Source organism: Rhea pennata, chromosome 5 (assembly GCF_028389875.1).
Source record: "Rhea pennata isolate bPtePen1 chromosome 5, bPtePen1.pri, whole genome shotgun sequence".
Classification (NCBI taxonomy): domain Eukaryota; kingdom Metazoa; phylum Chordata; class Aves; order Rheiformes; family Rheidae; genus Rhea; species Rhea pennata.
The window spans coordinates 44,652,577-44,675,535 of NC_084667.1; the positions used below are offsets into that span (position 1 = coordinate 44,652,577).

The 22,959-nt window shown below is 43.0% G+C and overlaps 2 protein-coding genes across 2 annotated transcripts; one reads left to right on the forward strand and one right to left on the reverse strand.

The window, feature by feature from the left end:
- Positions 1 to 126: 126 nt before the first annotated feature.
- Positions 127 to 18,425, reverse strand: DNAJC17 (DnaJ heat shock protein family (Hsp40) member C17). Its single transcript, XM_062576383.1, has 11 exons — positions 18,291 to 18,425; positions 16,336 to 16,405; positions 15,097 to 15,155; positions 12,715 to 12,802; positions 12,280 to 12,362; positions 11,677 to 11,773; positions 9,948 to 9,997; positions 9,328 to 9,405; positions 8,554 to 8,634; positions 7,628 to 7,756; positions 127 to 342 (listed from the first exon to the last, which is right to left on the reverse strand). The coding sequence occupies exons 1-11, from the start codon at positions 18,366 to 18,368 to the stop codon at positions 220 to 222; spliced, it is 936 nt and encodes a 311-aa protein (XP_062432367.1). The 5' UTR covers positions 18,369 to 18,425; the 3' UTR covers positions 127 to 219.
- Positions 1,893 to 3,962, forward strand: C5H15orf62 (chromosome 5 C15orf62 homolog). Its single transcript, XM_062576384.1, has 2 exons — positions 1,893 to 2,181; positions 2,617 to 3,962. The coding sequence occupies exon 2, from the start codon at positions 2,738 to 2,740 to the stop codon at positions 3,266 to 3,268; it is 531 nt and encodes a 176-aa protein (XP_062432368.1). The 5' UTR covers positions 1,893 to 2,181; positions 2,617 to 2,737; the 3' UTR covers positions 3,269 to 3,962.
- Positions 18,426 to 22,959: the final 4,534 nt, after the last annotated feature.

Sequence of the window (22,959 nt, forward strand, 5' to 3'; positions counted from 1 at the left end):
TGGGCTGTTACTCTTAAGTACACAGGCTGACGAAGTAGCGTGCTTGCTCAGAAGCCTGTGCAATCATTTTTTCCCTTGAGGGAAACAGATACAGGCTGCAGTCGATGGCAGTCTGCAGTCCTAAAACAGTTTTTAAAAAGCAGGTTTATTGACTTAATTTAAGAAAATAGCTTTTTAAATGAAGAATGATGGGGTGGGGGAAATCCGTACTCTCTTATCCTAAGTGTGAGACTCTTCCTCATCTTCCCGCTTGAGCTGTTCAATCAGCTGCTGTCTTTCTGCCGCTTGGCGCATCCGCATCATCACCAAGCTCTCATAGTCTCGCTCTGAGACCACTGATCTCTAGGAGCAGAAAACAAATATGACCTGTAAAGGACAGTACATAGCCCAGGCCCTGACTTGCTACAGTTTCCCACTTCATTAATCACACTGACAACATGCATGTTCCATTCAGGGAGGTGGTTCATAGCAATATGATCCCAGGGAAATCAATAAGGTGTGAAAGATGCCTACTCTGCAGGAAGCAGCCAGCATCCTAATGAACTGTATTATTGACCCTTTTACAGTGTCAGCAATGAGACAGAGAATGGGATAGACAGGAAGCCTGAATTACCATTTCATTGCTGGAGCTACTCCCACTAGCAGTCAATAAAGTTGGATGAGGAAGCATGGCTTGCCTTGCTGTGGTTGGTTACTTTGGACAACAAGCTTGCTTTGCGAGTACAACACTAGTGCACAAATTCAGTTTAAAACTAATCCATTATAAAGGCTAACACCACAAAAATCAAACCTTTCCCCAGTGTAGTCATGGAAGTTACTGTACAAAGACCACCAAGTACATTCCCAAGCCTTATTAAGGCAAGAATGTTTTAGCTCTCAAAAGCTTTTGCAGCTTACTGCTGTGTGCAGTAGCAACTGTCACGTCAGCTAAGTGGTGATTGTAGACTATCCAATAAATGTAGGCTGCAGATGACAGCTGCTATCTCAGAGCAAAGTGGTGGTTTTGGCATTCTGCTCTCAAAAACAATTTAGCATTAGTAGGTGGCCTTACCAATTTCGGAAGTACTCAAAGCACTGCAGTGCTTGAAAACATCAGTCTCATTTGTTTGACACTTCAAGGTAGAAATAAAAGCATCTTGACAAAAAGATAAACAAAAATTTCACATTCATTTTTCTAGGAACTAGTTTAATAGTGATCTAAGGACCTCTTAAATAGAAAATATAAGAGATGAAAAGCCAATAGAATAGCAAAATAAGATCCTGCAGGAAAGTGGGGCAAGTGCAAAATCGCTATTATATCCCAGCAAAGCAGTTCCTCCAGCTGCAGAGAGACTAGTTGCGAGGACAAAGTAGAAGCCCACAATAAATTGAAGGCTCAGGCTGAGAAACTAAGACTATTGCACCATAACTGATATCTTAGCACCTGCATGAATGAAATAACCTTTAGGTATTATGCAGCATGGATTTTCATCGTGTCTGAGAAAAAGCCAGATTGTATTCGTGGCACAACTAGGTTTCTTCAGAGTTCCCATCCATTAACCACAGATATTTACTGTCATCTGCCTGGCTGAATGAATTAGTCTACATGAGATTCATGCAGATGAGTCACCCATACAAACCTGAATCACTACTTCACACTCTGGATTTAAATTTAAAACAGACAAGAGATCACCTCCTGTGTCTTTTGTGAGCCCTGCTGATACAATAAACCATCAGAAGTGACAGTAGGAAGAGTACCAAGGGAAGAATCACAATCTGATTCAAAATTGGCTACAAACTGATATTCGTGTTCAAGCAGTCTGTATGTCTCTGATGGAGCTTGCCTTCTCCTCAGGCAGAGCGTGGGCTGATGCTTTGCCACTCTACACACCTACTTCCTGCAATCCTGGCAATTACCAATAGTGTAAAACCCAGTTTCTGACGTGGCTGACGCAGCAAGGGCTTGGCTCAAAACAAATGCATACACACAAGGAACTGCAGCCTGGGAAGCAGTGACAGGAGGCAAATGAAGAGAAAGAGGCATCATGGAATTTTTAGTATTCTGGGTCCAACCCAGCTGAACTGTCCCTCAACTTGCTTCTCCCAACATCTCTTTGTATTGGTGAACGTGGTGGCCACAGCTCTCTCCAAGTACTTCAGCAGTTTCTCCTCTGTTGGACTCAGGTGCTGCTTCCACATAGAGTAAGTCTTTATTTTGCATTTGATTCTCCTAACGCTAGTTACATGTTCATTATGTTGGTTTTTGAATTTCCATTTGTCTGTATTTCTTTGGTTTCTTTCAGTGTGACTTGAGTCATTCCTAACCTTCCTTCCTTCCTAACCACCTACTGAGATTTTTATACTATGTAGTTCATCATGAAGGTGGCTGGTTACCATGGTACGAAAGTACCCTTCTGTTCTAGATGCTAGTTTAAATCTGTTCTCATGGTGACTGTGTGCTATTGCTATTCTTCAGCTCATTTCTGCACTGCAGATTCAGTAAGCTCAGAAATCGCCATTCCTTCTCTACTGAATAGAAAGACTTGACATGGCAATTGCTCCCTAACACAGGGATGCAGTATGAAGAAGTTTGCATTTCCTGCAATACGAGCCTCTTTGTTTTCCTTCCAACTACAGGAATAAGGAAGGAAGAGGTTGTTCCTGTTCGGTGTGACTTGTTGCTGATCCTGCGACTGAAGTTCAGCATCTGACTGCTGAGCAGTCAGCAGTTCCCTTCTTTTCATTGCCTTTCTTCAGCATGGATACCTGGCGGAGAGGGTCCATTAAATCCACAACGTTCTTCAGGCGTTTCTCACTCAGGAGACACAAAAAACTGGGCAATCAAGTCATCATCTTGAATCAGAACAGCCACACACTTGACAGTGATGGACAGTGCCAGAAGAGGGAATGCTTAAGGGATCTGAAGGACAAGTCTGATTACCTGTCATGTCAGAGTGAGCAAAACCTAGCCAAGGCACAAGCACCTCCCAAGCCTCCCCGGCTGTACCTGGACAGTTCTAGCTGCCCTAACATCATTGATCACACAGATTCTCACTCTGACGTCTCCTTTTCTGGTGCTACTCATCAATATCATAAAGCCACTCAAACTCACTTCCACAAGGACCAGGCTACAGACTACAGGACCTCAGAAACAGGTTCCCAGAATGGCACACCTCTTTCTGATCTGTCTGATCCCTTCCTGTCCTTCAAAGTGGATTTGGGGCTATCACTTCTTGAGGATGTTCTGCAGACCCTCAGAAAACAGAATCCAAGAGATTATGCCATTTGAAGGTATTTACCATTTAATGTATCACATTTACCTACTGACATTGTCAGTTTCTCTAGTCCTGACACGAGGAAGGATACTGCAGTATCCCTGTTCTGAGTGGCCTGTTTTGTTGCTCTTGCCCAACCCATCACAGACTGTTCTTGTCCTTGCTAAGGAGTTCTTTGGAACAGAGCTGTCAGGCTGCATGCCTAGATGAGAGCACTGTCTGCTGGAACCTCACAAGCGAGTTTCCATTCTCCGCAATAGTGCACAGTCAAGACTGGGGAATTCCTTTCTCCTCACAGAAGAATGGCTTTGTTTGGCAAAGGACTTATTTTGGGAATGTGGCGGTGACTGTATGGAGCATGGACAGAAATGGATATGGTGTACATTATTTCTGGATAACCAGGCAGCCTGGAAGGAGACAGCAGTACTGCTATCTCAAAGCCACAGCTATAGCAAGGGTCAAGAGACAGAAATTGGTGTTTTTTTCCTCTCATCACATTTGGATGCAAAGGTCAAAGATACTCCTCCCTTTTTCCCTTGTGGCTTTCTCTTCCCCTAATTCAAGTGCAGTAGGCACTCCCAGCCTGGAAACAGGTAAGCAGGTTAAGCCATAAAAGCTCAAAAAACAGCAACAGCACTTTATCTATCTACAATCCAGAGAAGAAATTTCTCTAGATACTGCTGCTTGAAGCATGCGCTGATCTATCAGCTGTACAGATATAAATAAATAAATGTATTTGTGACTGGAAATGTCTTGTTGCCTCATTTCATTGGTAGCAAGCCAAAGAAAAAAGCCTGGCATCAAGATCAGAGATCCCTTGATCTGTAATGACCAAAGCCTGTCCTCTCTGGTCCCTCAGGTTTTTATGAGGGGGTGCAGCTCTGTTTTTCTGGACTGGGAGAAGGCTAGTGCTGCTGGCATGCTGCTGTCCTCTCCTGAGGAGGAAGGAACACACACAGCTCAGAATAAAGACCTAGTACTGAATTGAACACAGTTCTTCACCTGTAAGCAGGACAGCAAAAAGAGCTCTGACAGGCTGAGAACACTTCAGATGGTGTTGAGGTTAGCTATTAAAATGAAACTGCAGAAGCTACTGGGTCACCAGGTCTTACCTTTTCACACAACTGAATTAGATACCAGGGCCATTAAAAAAAAAAAAAAAAAAAAACAGTTCCCACATTCCTCTCTCTCCCACCAAAGCCCTCCCCCCCAAAAAAAACAAAAACCGACAGATAATTATAAGCTTTGGAAAGAAGTAACAGCAATGTGTACAGAGACATTCCAAGAAGGTACAGACAGCCCTTAACCTGCCAAATTCACACCAGATCGTAAAGACAGATAATATGAACCGAGCTTGCTGCAGCTGCAAAGGAGCTTAGAAAAGATACAAGATAGTGCCAGACCAAAAGCTTTTCTCACCGCTTCAACATGGCAGAACAGATAGCTCAAAATGAGGGGGGAGCACTGGTATGGAGATACCAATACTAAAAATGCAAGGATGACCTTCTTAAGAATGAGTACTTCATGCTGTTGTAGTGGCAAACTATGCTCTTCGCAGCATTATACAGCAGTGGTGTGCCCTGAACCATCTAAAGCTGCAGCATGGCACTCAAACAATCATTGCTGTCAGATAGCCTAGAGTTACCATGGCCAATCCACAGGTCTCATAGTTCAAACGTAACTCCCCTGTTGAGCTCTGGCAGCTCCCCAGGAGCTGTTGGACAGTGTATATACTTGGTTTTGTGATGAAACAAGCCAGTAAAGGCTGTGGGGGCAAACATTGTCTTCTCACAGCGGGGCTCTTCAGGAGTCAGCCTTAATTTCACCTGGGAACTGCTTCCAAAGCTTGCCTGGCTTGAGTGTGTGTGTAGCTCTCAGTTATCTGAGGACTGTGGAGCACAGCTCCTTGCTGACTACCCCAGGCAGGGAGTACATGCAGCTCTGAAATGGACAAGTAGTGACTGTGTTGCCATGAGAACACTGCAGCGCTACTGCTGTTTTTTGAAGGGAAGTGGGGAAGGAGCTGCATTTGCACAGAGTGGGAACAAACAGCAGGTGGAATCAGACAGAAATAGGAGATATCCAGAGGAAGCGGCAAATAGGAAGTAAGGGCAGCTTAAAAGAGAATGAGATATGTGCAGAGCTGAAGGAGAACTTAAAAGTGAGAATGTGGCCTTGATAGATGGGAAGCCAGACTGGATATGAAAGGAGAAGGTGGGGAGTGAATCAGGGCAGTGGCAAAAGGAAGATCTCTGAAAGACTTCATTTTGGATAGTATGGAAGTGAAGAGCTGAGGACAGAGGGTTAGTTAGAAGTATAGCCAAGAAAAGCGATTACCAAATTAAGCGATTCTTAAGAGAAGCAATTCTGGAAACATCCTAGGGGAAGCAGGAAGAGGAAGAGGCTGTGGGTAGGAAAGGAGTAAGGAAGGATGGAATCAGAGTAGCCTGGAGATTTTAGCCTGGACAGCAAGACTAAGCAGCTGCTGTTTCTTTGATTACATGATAAACATAAAAGCAGTAGAAAGGACAGAAGTGTGATTCCTGGGAAAGGATATAAATCTGTGGTTGTAAGTTCTCACCATTGTAAGAGCCAACATGAGAATTATGGAGCTGTGCTGGACAGAAGTGACTCTCCACCTCCACACAGCACGAACACCATTGGTAACTTTAGCCTGCTCTCCCTTGCTGCTCCATCAAGCTAATCCATCACAGCAGGCAGATGCTGCAGTTTCACACAAACAAGCTTTGGTCACAGAAACAAGCCAAGATAAACTCAGTCACAAGCCAGGGTTTTCAGTCAAACCTTCAGAGGCAAGAATCCACAATGAAGCTCCAACTGCACCAGCAACCCCCTTAGGTATGAATGAGCTCATCAGAGCCAGTTCTTGTTCTCTACTAGTGAGGCTCATTGGACTGAATTCTGCTTTTTATTATTATTTTTACAATTTGTTTTCTAACACTCTGGCCACCTCAGTGAATCTGGAGAGTCTGCAGGGCTCTCATTGGTTCTACACTGTGCATAAAGATTGACTCAGCATTGCTTCTTGTGGCTACTGGGCTATGCTGTTAATACTGCTTTTGCCTGGTATTTCGAGGAAACAATGCTGTTCAAGACCAGGCTCTTCAGAGAATGTGCATCCTAAGTGAAAACATACCAGCCGCAAACAAAACTGGGACAGCAACACGGAATCCTGATGTGTAAAGGCATCTAAAGCACTTAGCAAAAAGGTGAGACATCAAATTTATCAAACAACCTCAGAGGCTGCCAAAAATATTTAGGTATTGAACACAGAATGCTGAGCTAAATGTGTGTGTATACACACAAAGGACACCTGCGGAGCAAGAGGCAAGATTCCTCTCAGCAACAATCAGATCTGAGTTGATCTTTATATCACAGGAAAAGAAGGGGAGGGGAAGGATTGTCACATAAAGTTTGAACTAGAACCAAAAAGACCAGCAGAGGAACTCAGGCTCCTTCACACCTTTCCTCGTAGACAGCCAAGTTATCACTAAATAGGTCAGAAAGCATGCAGAACACAAAATACATCACACTTTGTTCTACAGCACTGAATTTAACATGCTTCAAGTAAGTGAATACAATTTCCACTCCAAAGGGTGAATGGGAGCAGATTGCAACTGAGAGCCAGCAATTTGTTCCAGCATGGCCTCAGAGCCTGGAGAAACCTGTTTTCTATGTTTTAACCACTAGAGATGTTATTTCCTTTCATCTCTGTTGTTTGGAATACATTTTGCTATCTGAGAGCAACAGCTCCAGGCAAATTAACAATCACCTTGCACTCAAAGTGTCTACCAAACTTGTTAATAACATTGTCAAAAGCTACCTAAAATGGACAGTAAGATCTCTTTACTAGGACATTTAGTTTGATTACTATTTTCTTTTCCCTTCCACAGACCCTAAGAATACACATTTACTTCTTTCAGCATTAAAATCTCATCCTCAGTGAGTAAACCAACCTCTTTAAACAAGCCTTCTAAGAGACTCATTCCAACTAGCTATCAGCCAGAAGATTTCCACAGTCAAAGGGTGTTAAAGTAAACCCACAGAAAAGGGGTACTAGAGGCTTCAGGCTGAGCAAGGAACATTTTTTTCACTTGGAATAGAGATTGTGGAAAGAACCACTCATCCAGGTAGCTTGTGTCTCAGCATGCTGCTACTCAAGCAAAAGGTCACTAAAAAAGGCTGCTGGTTCAGCATAGAAAAGGCTTATCAGAAAGCCAGGCCCTTCACTAACAGCTTCTTTTCCAGCTCTGCTGGGAATCAATATATTTCACCTAAAGTACACAGCACACTGTTAAATTTAGGTTGCTACAGAAATAGATTTAAGTAACAGCAGTCTATGTTCCCCTTACCTGTGAAGTCCTCGGCTGACTAGTGCTGTCAGAAGAGACGCTGCTCAGATTATTCTGGGGCTGGCCCTCCAGCCAGGAAATCTTTAGAGGATTATTTATCAGGCCAACTTCATTCTTCACAGCCATTTCCTACCAATGAAAATATTCTTTCATTACCATCTGAATTTTGGAACATACTATGTTGCAGCTCACTAACAATTATAAGAGTTTATCCATCTCAGCCCTAAGTCAAGGCCAAGCAGGGCACAAGCAATACAAGTTTCACAGCTGCCCTACATAGAAAGGATTCTTTTCTTAAGGCCCATACCTGCATCAAGCACAGAACGGACATATCACTGCCAGTACTTTTAATAAAAAGAACACAGATACTTATTTTTATATACTTTGATTATGTGGGTATACAAATGAAAGAGCAGGTGACAAGAAATAGAAAGACTCTTGCATTGTATAATTTTAAGTTGATGGAACTAGCAAAATTAAGGGAACTGATGATTGTTTCCACTGCTACATGAATGACTATAACTTACAGTGAGTCAAGATATTTTGGGGTTTGTTTTTTTCCTCCCTCTCAAATCTGCAGATGCCTGATATAACCTCTAGAACTCATTAAGTCCACCCCCCCCAAAGGGTAATTAACCCTCAGTCAGAGCTGGTTCAATAGCTCAGTGCCTGCTCTTTAAAGCAGCAGCTTTCCTCAGCCATTTGCATGTGCAGCCTGTTTGTTTACGTGCATGATCTGCTCTTGGTTTATGTCTTGAGCCACTTGTAACTTTTCATGCATCTGTACCTTTGGACTTTCATTACTCTTCTCCATTGCCTTAATGACAAAGCAGTGGCTCTAGGCTGCCAGTCTGCTAACCACTCCCTTGTGCTACACCTTTTCTCCACTCTCCACCGAGCATATTTGTGGTCTGCACCAGACTTACAGCAGCCTTAACCGTAGCAAATTCTACAACCGCGCTCCCTGTCTTCCTACTTGAGATCAACAAATTGAGCACATCGCCATACTGTAAGAACAAAACAAGAAAGAAAAGTCAATTACACATAAAGATGAGAAGCAAAGTATATCTATGGAACACATGGAGAAAACAGTTTCCACAGACCTAAGCTGTGGAAGCTGCCATCCTTTCTGTATTACATAATGCTTCCACAGATTCTGACCTGACCTAATTTCTGCCCCTCAAGGAAATGATTTTGGGGAGGTATGTGGCTACACACCTGGTTTCTGGCATGCTATAGTGCAGAATGGCTGCTCTGCTCAGAGTCCTAGCTACAGCAGATACTCTCATAAAAGGAAAATAAAAAACATATGCTGAGATTAATCAGAGAATAGGCTCTCATCTATTCCTGTCTCCTATCTCTTCACAGCAGCTAATGTACAGTGCTTTAAGTGAGGGTGAAAATGCATCATAACCATGCAGCCAGTCTAATCTTTATGCAGGGCATGAACAATTCATGGGAAAGAGAGTTTGTGACAGCTCTGTTTCCACAGCAGGAATTGCTGCTGGGGGCGAGACAGGGATGCCAACTGCGGAACAGTTCACAGCTGATCTCTGAAAATGGCATGAGTGAGAAAGCCGGACAACAACGAAGAATATGAGTTACTCTGGTTTCTATACAGTTTACTAGGATTTACTATCCCTTCTTACAGCATAAGAGCAGAGACAGATCAAGTAATAAAGAAGAGGGACAGACAGGACCTTTTGTAGGATCTGTAGCAGAACATCTTTTGAGTATCCCCCTTTTGTCTCATCTTCTTTCCTGCATTTCCATTTTAGCTGGGAAATAAATGTGACAACTTAATTTTGTCTACTCCAATACATGTTGCCATGCTGAATGCAGCTCCTGCCACCTGCAGAATAATCAAGTTGGCTGTTTACAGCTTACAATCCCAATATTGCAAAGACAATGTTTTCACCATTAAAACATGCAAAGGGAATACACTATCTGGGCAACAAGGAGAAACACTGCTCATTGGAATAAAAAAAGCTTATACCTGAAAGCATATTAATGGCTATATTAAGGTAGTAAGTTGAGGCAGTAAGTTCCCCAGGGCCTAAAGCAGAGACAATTCAAATTCAGGCTCAAAAGTCTAGATTGAACAGTAAAGGAAGAAAGAAGGGGGAAGGAGGAAGAATATTTTATAGGCAGTGACAGGAGCTGCTGGCATGCATGATGAGTGCTAGAGTCTAGATAGGAATCTCCACTGTACAAAGAGCCATGCCAGCTCAGCAACAGAGTTAAGATGCCCCTTCTGGTTTCTGAAGCAGTAAATATTCTGTCAGTTTTCACCAAAACCCAGCTTTACAGGGTACCTTACTTTGAGTTTGGGGGTTACTTTGCCTTCTGCTCTATTGCCTTCATGTTTGCCTAAAGAGAATGAAAGAAAAAAAAGATAAAAATGACATAAGTAAAAGCTTTCTCACCTAAAGAACATTAGCACAAAATTTACCGTGAGAATGTACATATGACAATAGCAACTGCACTTCTGAATTACTTTTGTACTAGACTATTTCAGCCCCAAGAGTCTTGCACAATACATCAGAAGCCCCAATATAGACAGAAGATTGGATGCCAACACTTCTCCTTTCTTTGATGTCCAGACTCACTGTAATCAAGCACAGAAAATGCATAAGCAAAAATACAGGTGGGAGCCCTGTGTATGTTAGGTTCTGTATCACTTCTCCCTGCAAGGGGGGGCTGCACTGCTAGGAACAAACACGGAAAAATTAAGCAAAGACAAAAATAAGGCTAGCATAAGCTGAGAATTTAATCTGGACCTATAACATAAATACATTATAATGACTTTTTCTTCATCCAAAGATCTAGGAGTTTTACAGTAAGTAAATGCTCAACATCCTTCCCAATTCCTCATATGTGAAATCAAGTTAAGAAAGGCTAGGGTGGGCTGAATGATTTCTGTACAATCACACAGGAAATTCATGGTGACCCCAAAAGAGAGGTTCCACATCTTGACCTCTGGTGTTATTTTATTTACTTCTTTATCCATTAGATCAACATTCTTCCTTGTGGGAAAGCGGGAAATTTTATGGTATGACCTCTGCCAGAATGAAAGGTATAGGAAGCAAAAGACAGTAAGTCTTCCCATTAAGCTGAACTCCTGCAACAAGGACTCTAACTTGTTTTGAAAAGTAGAACAGAATTTTTACGACGCATACAATTATTTTAAGGCTATAGACACAATAGGAAAAAAGGCAGGTCACTACAGAAATCTGGGGGTGGGAGTGAGGTTCAGGAATACCAAAGGATGAAATGCAGGGATTTTGGAAAAGCTCATTCCCTCTTGTATGAAGAGGACTAATAAGAGCTCCCAAAGAGCCCACGAGAATTAGAGAGAGACAACCGCACACATAGTAACTTTCTATTTTCACATCACAGCACAGAATGCAGATGTTTTCCAGTTCAAAACATGGTTCATTTCCTGAAGAATTTGATGTTGGTCCCTGTACAAACTTGGAAGGATAACTATGTATGCTCAAAAAACATGAGAAACAAGTTCCAGAAGTAAGACTCAACAACCATAGATTGTACAAAACTTTATTCTCCTTACTGAGCCTCCTTTGAATGATAGAGACTAATGTCTTTCAAGAGAATGCAGAAGTAGTAAGCCCAATGACAACTGTCACAATTTGCAAACTTGAACTCATCCTTATTTTAAGTATGCAAGGCTGACTGCTGTGATTATGACAACCACATGAGTATGACTTCAGGCTTCTTTCCCAGCACAACTGCAGGGCTCTACATCACACTATCTAGGTTCAATGCTTTAGAAGATGACCACCTATATTCATTGCAGTGCAGCAGCCACAGGCAACATGTAAAAAAGCAACATGCCACATATAAGAAGAAACTTACCAGAAATACTAGACTTTTGACTTGTCCCTAAAAATAACGTGCTAAGTAGGAGTCTTATATGCAGCAATGTGACTAGGTCAGAAGCTGCATCCACAAGCGGGCTCTGCCTGCAGGTGAGTTGAGTCCAAGAGGCATGCAGTTTGTATAAGGGCTTCAGTCTCATCTGTCCTCACCTTGAATGCACTGCTCTCTCTCAAGTCGGATCTGTTCTCGAATGAGCCTCTGCTGCTCCTCAAGCTGACGGGAGCCTTCTTCACGCAGGCGTATTATCTACAGGACAGGTAAGACAGCATGAATATCTCAGGGCACGGTTGGCTCACACTAGCCTAAAACCGCTCTACTTACACAAAGAGCTTGACTTACATTCATCTCCTGAGGCAAATTCCTGCTACTTTCCCTGTGCCAGCCCACTGCTCATATACTGATTGGACCGCTCATGTTGCCTATGGACAGAGTCCCTACCAGCTAGCATACAAGCAATTAGCTGTTGCTATTTCTGCTTTGCAGAAAGAAAGGGCATGCTTAAAAAATAAATTAAAAAAATAAATTAAATTAAATTAAATTAAAAAAAAAAATCTGAGTGACATATTTGCCAGACTGCTACAAGACCCCTCCACAGAGAAGCCTCTCTCTCTGGCTCACAGAACCCATGTTCTGAAAGGCTGAAGAACCGCTACACTTAGGTTTGCTGCATCTCATGACATGGTTCTCATGATGAACATGAAGACTTCCAACAATTTTTCTCAAAAGCAACATATCCAAGAATTCATCATTACTTCTTGTTCTAGTGTTCTTGTCATCCGGATCTCCTCCTCTTCACTCTCATGGGTCTGGGCTTCCCGTTCTCTGGCTTCAAGATCTGCAGAGAAAAAAAAAATTACAATCAACAGAATTTTCACTGTTGCCATTGTTGTCTACAGAGCTAGACTGAAATTCAAAGCAAGAGTCCTGATAGCTATGCCACCTCTCTTCTGTCCAGAGACAGCAATGTACTAGCAATCCTAGTGGTCCTCAAAAACCTCAAAATCTTCCCAGAGTAGGATCATCCCCAGGTATGATTACGGGAAAATATTTCAGCTACTACATTGTACTGGGCATAAAAGAACATAGCAGTAGAGACTACTGACCAGTAGTATGTTCCAGTGGTAGAAGAAATGCAAATATCCAGCTAAGGAACACTTCAAGTCAAAATGAAGTTTTGATTTCATTACCAAGCTTTACTTTCTTTCGTCTCTCATCAAGCTTTTGTGTCCTTTCTGCTGCTTGCTTCTTGGCTTTTCTCACTTTGTCATATGCTGCCTGTCAAAGAACCAACAGAATAGTGTGAAACCATATAAAGCAAAAGCGATAAAATGCAAAGCGATGAATAAAGGAGAAATCAGATATTGAAACCAGAGGTGAAGCATTTTCTGTCTCTTTTTAGCATTCCTCCTGAAAATGTTGGCAATTAACACAAACATCCTAAAAACACTAAAACAGGTCCAAGGCTCTCCAGACTGAACCTGAAAGGAAAATCAAAAAGTCCAGGAAAAATCACAAAGTATATTTGAGAGAAAGCCTAACCCATTTTTACAGGTAGGAAGAACATTTTGGGTTCTTGAATAGGCTTGTGAATAGGGGGTACTCGTAATATTGGCAAAGAAATGTCATATTCTGAAAGGCATGGAATAATTATTTCTTTTTTACTTGTTCATGATGGGTCAGTTCTGGCTTAGAGCAAAGTTTTTAAATAAACAAGGTTTACTTTACATGCAAGGTTTATTCATAAACTGCATGTTTAATTTGATGGGGGAAAAAAGTACCAGATCAAAGAACACCAGAACTCTTCAGTAGTAATAGCACATCATTGTTCATTTTGCGCCATACAGACTCAAGAGCTGGAGTAAACTCTTGGTTTCACTGACATTTGTTTAACATAGCTGATAATCTGTTCACCAACCTTCACAAAATCCTTCCATAGTAGGTAAAGCACAGACCTTCTCAAGTGCTTAAACATTACTTTTAAATAGTCACACATGCAAGCACTCTTCTCATTTTATAAGCTAGAGAAGTTGATGTTTTTTCCTTTCTGCATGTGAAAGGTTTGCTAAATACTCTTTTCCCTTTTAAATATAGAAGTCAATACGTTTTTGGAAGCAAAGAGCTTCATCGCGCATTGGAAGTGAGATTACAATTTTTGCCAGTGCTTTGAAAGAGGAGAGTTGTATCATGTTTTTAAATCTTACCATCTGGAATTTTAACATGCATTCTCTCATGAGTTTATCTAGACACAATTATCTGCTCATGCTGAACTTTTTGTTTTTACTCTTTCCCTTCACATATCTGAACTACTTTCAGGGCTTGAGTAGTAGGCACTCAACCACTATTTCAGCAAGAACAGAGTCCAAAATACAAGTTGCAGCTACAAAGTTCTTGAAGAAGAGGATAGAGATTAAGATTATGATTTGGCCTTTCTGTTTAAAAGTCTCTGTGCCTCATGGAAAGAAAGACTTCGAGCCCTAATGATCATAAGCCTAGATATTATTTTTTTTTTAAACTGACTTCAAGGGAACTGTAAATGCAACAATACCACAGGAATTTAATATGTCTCTGAATCAATCAGTGGTGATTATTTTATTTCTTTATTTTAAAAGTGGGACAAGTCTCAGTTTAACACATTATTAAACACAATATCTCACTCAGTAAATGGACAGAACCACACAGAGAATGTTGGATTGGACTAAAAACATTTTGTCTAAATTTTTACCTGGTACATACTACTGGTGGACAACAAGTTGACTATGAGGGAGCAATGTGCCCTTGTGGCCAGGAAGGCCAATGGTATCCTGGGCTGCATTGGGAAGAGTGTTGCCAGCAGGTCGAGGGAGGTGATCCTGCCCCTCTACTCAGCCCTGGGGAGGCCTCATCTCGAGTCCTGTGTCCAGTTCTGGGCTCCCCAGTACAAGGGAGACATGGAACTACTGCAGAGAGTCCAGCGTAGTGCTACAAAGACGATCAGAGGGCTGGAGCATCTGCCCTCTGAGGAACGGCCGTGAGAGCTGGGCCTGTTTAGCCTGGGGAAGAGAAGACTGAGGGGGGATCTTATCAATGTTGGTAAGTATCTGAAGGGGGGGTGTCAAGGGGACAGGGACAAACTCTTTTCGGTTCTCCCATGCAATAGGACTAGAGGCAACGGGCACGAACCGAACCACAGGAAGTTCCGCCTGAACGTGAGGAGGAATTTCTTCACTGTGAGAGTGACGGAGCATTGGAACAGGTTGCCCAGAGAGGTTGTGGAGTCTCCTTCTCTGGAGATATTCAAAACTCGTGTGGACGCAACCCTGTCTAAAATGCTCTAGGTGACCCTGCTTGATCAGGGAGGTTGGACTAGATGATCTCCAGAGGTCCCTTCCAACATTACTCATTCTGTGACTCTGTGATTTGATCTCACAGTGAACTACAGGGCATAACAAATGAGACCTGCATTCATGAAGGCTTAAACGGAGAAGAGAATAGGGAATATGACAAGAGGAGAGTTTTCACTACTTCCTCATCAGGTTTGCAAAGAGTAACACCACACACTCCCACCATGGACAAAAGATAGGCATCCTTACCCTTGCTGCTGCATCTGTTAGCACTGCTAAGGCCTGAGATAGTTGGTGGAAGACTTCCGCTGGGAATTGGAAGAAAAAAAGTGTAAGATGCAGAAAAGCATGCTAGTGGTCTGGAGATAAAACAGAAAAGATAATCTCTTATGGAAGGGACCCGCAGAATGTCAGGAAGAAGAATAACCTTTCAAAAGTATTTAACTTAACTTTAAGCCATAGCCAGGATCTCCCCAATTCAAAGAACATTGTTATCTAAACTTCAGTGTAAATCAAGAAATAAAAACTGGGACCATTGCATTACAAAGTATCTCAAAAACATGAATTCAACAGAATCCATATAGAAATGCATTCCTGAACCTGCAGTCAGACTGAAACAGTGTGTTACAAATATATTCTCCTTTTCATATTGATAACTTTTCAGCCCAAGATCCAAACATTCTGTTTTACATTCAGTATTGCTGACCCCTTTCCTGAAAGGATATGCTTATTAGCTGGAGGCCACTGACTTCAAACCACCTCCAAACTTTCTGCAGATACTCAAAACTCCCAGCTTTCCACTCATTACTGTAAAATCTTTGGCCTCCTGCTGGAAGTCTCCACATTATCAGTCTATAAATCTGTGGTCTACCAAACTTGCAAATGCAAAATACCAAGCTATGTTTATTTTGAGGTGTTTTGATGAATGGCATCCTTCCAGTTACTGTTGCTGTTTATTTTCACCCACAGGTAGTTGCAAAACAAATTGAGAAACTGTAGAATCCACAGACCTTGACAACAGTTAATGTGTACTCAGCAGCACAAAGTCAGGGTCTACTGTCTAACAGACAATAATGCGCATTACCCATATAGAATAACGATTTATAAACGTACTATTAAAATTTCAATTCTGAGAAGTATGAATTAAAAGAACAACTAGCCAATTATCATCAGTGACAATATAGCCGAAGGTCCAAGATTCAAGTACCAGACAAGAAGATTTTGGGAGGTGCAAATAAAAATTCAGCATTCACTTAATGCTTAGGGTTTTGAAAGCCAGTATGTATGCATTTAATCCTAAAAGCCAGAGGAAGCCAGCAATGAAAATAACTCTTAATCCTGCATGTGTATATATTTGGTTTTGTGTCATGTGATATTCTCTTAATTGCATGCAAAGACAGACCTGAGGTTTAACACAGCCACCTCCAGGAGTCTGCACACATGGATCAGACAAAAACAGTGGTTTGTGTCCATACACTCCAATCTTACCTGCTTTGGGATTGTCCAGGTTCTTATCTGGGTGACAAGTCAAGGCCTTCTGTCGGTATGCTTTTTTAACCTGTAAGAGCCAGAACAGCGATCTGTCAGTTGAAGACTGTAGTTGAGCCAACATTCATTTGCTTGACTAGAAGTCCCTTGGGCCTGACAGAAAATAAAAGCCATTTCTGGAGCGCCATCGGTCCCTTAAATATAAAAAAAGGAGCAGCCTACTGTAATAGCAAGAGACTACTGAAACTCAATTTTCAACCTCAGCGCAGTGACCTACCTTTTTTATCACGCTGTACTGAAAGGATAACTATTTCAGCCCAAGACATTTATAAGGCAGAGAGCTACATTTTGAATCAATTTAAACTTTTCAAGGACAGAAGTTCTACTTTTAGCTGCATTGCGTTACAGCAATCACAATCATCGAGGCCAAGTCTAATACACTGAAGCACAGTCTTCTATCTGGTTGGAGGGATAGTGTTCTTTACAGCTATGGCTATTTGGGACAGAGTATGTACAATTTAGTGCACAACAACTTAATTTGTCAGATGAAGAAATTTTGCCAAAGACTACTTAATCACCCCTACACTTCAAAGAAAAATTAACAACTTTACAGGCTAAGCCACTACAGATGTTTTTAATAATTTCTATTTATCAGGGGGGACATCTCCATGCAAGAAAGGAAAAGGAAAAAAAGCTGCTCTGTTCAACTGCCAAGCTGTCTTAATTCGACTAGAAGAAATACGTGATGGCTGGAAACCACCTGGTGGACAAAACTGAGGGAAAGTAGATGTGCAGCTGAATTAGGCCACTATAGGCTTAATTCTGTCTCCTCCACAAGCAAAGCTCCAGTAGAGAGAGAGAAGGAAGTCTTTGCAAAGTATGCATCATTCCTAACTACCTGAATAACTGTTCTATAGAACAAGTTTAGCTAACATTTCTCTGATCAGTTAAGTTAGATTTCTTTAGGTAAAACTTAGTAAGCTTTGCTCTGCTTTGTTCAGCTCTTTTGGTAATGCTTTTCTGAATATAAATGTTCTCTAGGTTATTTAAAGTATTTTATATCAAGGAGAAGAACTCTAAACTACACTTGCCATTTTTAAGTTGTACTGTAACATTCAAATTGTAATTTCTTTTTTCCTCACTGAGCAGCTCAGCAGTGAAACTGAAGTCAACTAAAATCTTTCACCTCATTCAATCCTGTGTTTTATATTTGGCTTGTTTCCCCATTTCATTCTTATGGTACCTGGAATTTCCAGGCAGCCTCTAATACAATTGCTGGACATGCCCAGACTGTTTTACTCAAGTTTTACTCAATTATCAATTGAGTTTCTTTTACTGCTGAGAGAGAGACAGAAGATATCATGGGAACCTACAGTACCTAAAAATGATATCTAGTAACTATTTTTTTTCTTTTTTGGTAAACATCAGAAGAGACTTCCTTCTAAATGCATATAAGCAAACAACACGGGAGAAATATTGGCTGAGGTTAACTGAAATTTTGCAGCTCATTTCAACTGATTTCATCCTGTTCCAAAACAAGGTCTCACTCCACAGGTTTAAGGCAAGAAAACAGAAGGATAAGTTGAGTGCAGCCAAGTCAACATTAGAAAAATGAGCTTTTCGTCTTATTAACAAACACAGTCGCCAGCAGCTATCGGGCGACAACGCAGCCCTGCTACACAGGCAGCAATGTCCACGGCAGAGACACTGTATTAAAACAGCTCTCGAGGCAACCGCTGAACTGGCTAGGCGGATACCAGCAGCGCAGTGCAAGCATACAGCGCCACATCCCACTCTCCTTCTCTTACTAAAGCGGCAGCAACTTCCGTTACTGCGCGAAAAACGGAAAAGCCGGAGCCGCCGAGGAGAGGGGAGCACGGGGAAGAGAGGGGTTCCGTGCCGAGCCTCCTGCGGCCCTGTTAGGAGTCCCGGACCGCAAAACCCCTGGTCCTGACCTCCTTTTCCGACGCCTTCTCCCCGACCCCCAGCAGGCCGTACAGGTCCAGCTCCAGCACATCCTTATCGACCGCCATCTCCACGCTGACTGCCTTCTCTCCCTGCTGCTGCCGAGCACCGCGGCCCGCTCCGCGCGCTGCCTGATGGGAAATTGAGTCTTTCCGGTCCCCCCCCCCCAAGTTGCTGCAGTAGTGGCACGAGGTGGCGGACGAAAGGGTGTGTAGCTCGACCACAAGTCCCACAATGCACCGCACGGCCTGCGGCAGGCCGGGAAGCCCTCGGCGCCAATGCGCAGTGGTCGCTCCCGGCAGGCATCGGGCGGTCGGGAGAGGTTCGCGCGGTGTGCTGAGCGGTGTAGTTTGTTCGTGGAACAGTGCATGGCGCCGGGAAATAGGGCTGGGCGGCCGAAGGACTACAACTCCCTTTGTGCCTTGCGCCGCAGGCGGGTGAGGCCAGAAGTACAGTCAGCATATAGGGTGCTGTAAACAGTGCCGGAAAGCGCCGAAGCTGTCTGTGTTCTGTAGTTGGGCTGCTCTGTGTGCCTTAGGCAAGACGCAGTGCCTGGGGCACTAATCTCCTTCTCTGTATTTGTTTACTGCTCTTTGAAGATACGTTCATTTTTTCTACAACTTTGTATATATATGTATATATTCACCTAAAGACTGTGTCCTGCTTTAGCTCTTCTCTTTGTATCCCAGTACTGCAGTGTGGTTTTCTTCATGAGAACTGTGCTTTGCACCGGTGGAGGCACACTTAGTTTCCAGCTAAGCCCTTGCTGAACTCCTGCTTCATAGAACATTCAGAGAGAAGATACGAATCAGGGCTTGTGACGCTGTTCTCTTACACCATACTGCATTTTGAGAAAGCCAGGTTTAAAACTTCATAGATGGACCCCTGGATGCCTGTGTGTATCATTACTGGAAAAGTTAAGCTCCATAGTGTTAATTAAAAACACTGTCAGTGTTTTGTGTAATATAGTACAGCCTGGCAACCGGATGTTCCTGATGTTACCTCTGCAATAGGTATACCACAGCAGAGCTCTTCTTCGGAATTAGATTTGTTGTTTGGATTTTTTTTAAACTTTTGCAAACATAAGTTATCTGAATAAGCCATATGATTATATTTGGCTCTGACTGACTATGACTGGCTTGGAGCCAGAGGTGTTGTGGTGAAACACTCTGCATCTCCTCTGAAGCTGTATCAGCTATGCTGCTTTTGAGGGCCTTAATCCTTACTCCTCAGGAGTACTTTGTACTGCTGTATACCAGAGTTTGGTGCAGGTTGTCCCTGTTCTCTGTCACACTGTTTCTTCAAATAATGTGAGGGTTTCAGAGAGGATTTTCATATTTTATGATTTTAACTACTTTTCTCAGTTGCACTGTGTCTTTTTCCATTCTTGTCACAGGTACGTAGCAGCTTTTGAGGCTATGCAAAGCCTCAAACTGCGCAGTAGCAAGCATCTGTGAAACCCCAAGGTTAAGCAGGTCCAGATATCAGGGGCTCTCAGAAGAGGAGAGAGCACTTTCAGAGAGACTGGAGATCACAGGGAAGAATAGAGACCCTTATGTTTCAGAGGACAGCAGAGGCACCCTATGTGGGTACTTGTGAGACAATACTGCTACTTGTGAGACAACAGAACTCGAGGAAAGAAGGGGAGTGGTGGACTTTTGGAGCTGGACTTTTCAGGGGAACTGGAGGGATGAATTGGTTAGAGCAGCCAGGTCCTGGAGTAGATTCTAGAGTGATTTAAGATTAACATTCTATTGTCTTTGTGCTCCTCCTGATTTCTCTTTAAACTACCTCTCCATTTTGGAGCAGTGTTTTACCCATGAAATTGAGTCCTGTTTTTCCATTGCCTTGGATAAAAGCCAGTGTCAAGCAGAGCAGGAACAGGGCAAAATGAGGGACTTTGGCCCAACTATTGTGCAGAAGGTGTCTATTATGTCACTGTGACTGGCATGCTGGGCCACGGCAATGGTGGTCTCTGTGGGATTCTGCCCTAGCCAGTCTTGCCTCATGAGAGAAAAAGGACTCTTGATTTCAGTCAGCAGTTCTCAGGTTCTGGGAGAACCTTGTGGTGCCTGTGGGAGAACAAACTCTTAAAAATGGCATTTGATCCCTGAAAGAGAAAAATACTAAGTGATGCATTTACCTGAGAGTGTAGGGGACTGGACTCTGCCCTAGCAGGCCTTTCTCAGGCCAATATGTCTAGGATGCAGAGTGGGAGCAATGGATTCTGCTACTTAAATGGCACATGTATTTCACTCTCTGTCTCTAATATCTCCAGTAAGGTGACTGCCAAATGAGGCTACCCCAGTGCTCCTGTAGAGGAGGTGGTGGAAGAGGTGGTGACTCAGAAGAAAATGGTGGCTGTTAGTGCCATAATCTATTCATCGCTGCAGCACGACGCTCAGATAAGGGGCTGAGGGAGGTTTCTTCTCAGGTGTTCAGGGCTCTGATTCCAGGAAGAGAAGTGCAATTTAAGAAAATTAAAACACGAACCCTTTTGTATCCAATAACCATATAATTCAATATATAAAATTAATATATATAACTAATAAATAATTAATGTATGTCATTATAAAATTCAATAATATAAGAATAAACCCCTCTTGTGGATTGGACTGAATTGCAGAGTCTATCCCTTCTCAGGCTGAGATCAGAGCAAGGCTGCCTGTGCTAAAGGAAGACTGCCAGGCACCTACTGCATTCACCCAGGAAATGAATGAATGCCTGGCTATCCTGCAGGGGAGAGACCCTCCTTCCCAGGTTCCCAAATTAATGAGCCCTGCTGGCCCTTTGGCCAGCAATGTGTTATGAGCCAAAAAGTAGCTGTGGAGTAGGCAGAGTTTTCTGAAGTGTTTCGGTCTTCCGTTCTTCATCTTTTTGTGTGTGTGTGTGTGTGTGTTCATGTGGCTTCCTTCAGAAATCTCTCGGCTTCCTCTTCATGTCAGTGTTCTTCGGAAGCAAATAAGCAGCCTTAGCCACTCAAGCTGCTTGAATGTGAATGTAGTGGGTTGCTTTATGTTTTATGTCTATGGTGATTTGTTTGTTACAATTGATGCTAAGTTTATTGTCCTCGATGCATTTGTATACTTAAAGGGCTTGGTATTTTTCAAAGCTGTTCATTTATATTTGGGGCAAATATAGCCTTGGCTTCTAGTCGTATCACAGAGTCACAGAATGGGTAAGGTTGGAAGGGACCTCTGGAGATCATCTAGTCCAACCTCCCTGATCAAGCAGGGTCACCTAGAGCATTTTAGACAGGGTTGCGTCCACACGAGTTTTGAATATCTCCAGAGAAGGAGACTCCACAACCTCTCTGGGCAACCTGTTCCAATGCTCCGTCACTCTCACAGTGAAGAAATTCCTCCTCACGTTCAGGCGGAACTTCCTGTGGTTCGGTTCGTGCCCGTTGCCTCTAGTCCTATTGCATGGGAGAACCGAAAAGAGTTTGTCCCTGTCCCCTTGACACCCCCCCTTCAGATACTTACCGACATTGATAAGATCCCCCCTCAGTCTTCTCTTCCCCAGGCTAAACAGGCCCAGCTCTCACAGCCATTCCTCAGAGGGCAGATGCTCCAGCCCTCTGATCGTCTTTGTCCCACTACGCTGGACTCTCTGCAGTAGTTCCATGTCTCCCTTGTACTGGGGAGCCCAGAACTGGACACAGGACTCGAGATGAGGCCTCCCCAGGGCTGAGTAGAGGGGCAGGATCACCTCCCTCGACCTGCTGGCAACACTCTTCCCAATGCAGCCCAGGATACCATTGGCCTTCCTGGCCACAAGGGCACATTGCTGCCTCATGGTCAACTTGTCATCCACCAGCACTCCCAGGTCCTTCTCTGAAGAGCTGAAGAAGCACCAGCCAGCAGCTCCCACCAAAGTCTATGGAAACAGCTGGGTATGCAGCACTGCTGGAAAAGGAGAATGAGGAGAGAATTTCTCAGGGGTTAGGTCATCCACCATGGCTTTGAAGGCACAGATGCAGCTCCTTCTTTTGCAGTCTCAGGCTGTCCACTTAAGCTATCTTCGTTTCCATTTCTAGAATAATTAACAGAATTCTGTCCAAGGATGTGGTAGCAATTTTAAGATATGCTTAACCAGTCCGATAGCCTTCTATGATAGCATGACTGCTAGATGAGGGAAGAGCAGTGGGAAGAGCAGTCTGATTCTGTGAAAATGACTGTTTATTCACATTGGAGACAGTGACAGATCTGTGGTTGGGCCTGAGCAATGCCCAGTCCTCTACTTTCAGCATCTCTTTCCCCCTCTTTGCAACTGCAGTTGGAGTTGTTGGCATTTGACATCTCTGAGAATCAAGCCCTGGAAGTCTCATAGTAGCTACTCGGAAGTCAAGATTTCCAAGATGAGTAGATGCATCTTTATATATTAGTTCCCACTAAGACAGTCTTAGTTACCCAAATTTTGCTTTGAGTTAATTTTTCCCCTTTCTTCTCATTGCATTCCTCCTATGCCCTCTTCCTGTTTCCTAGGTACACCAATCTCTTGATAACGGAATGCTGGCAAATGGGTGTCCTGTTAACTCAGCTGGCTGAGGGCATTGCCATTGAGGAGTGTTACAATCTGGGAGTTCAGCCTCAAGGTACCTGTTCTGGCTTCCAAAGATCTATTTGTGTCTACTGGTGGGTATGTGTTATAGCGGAA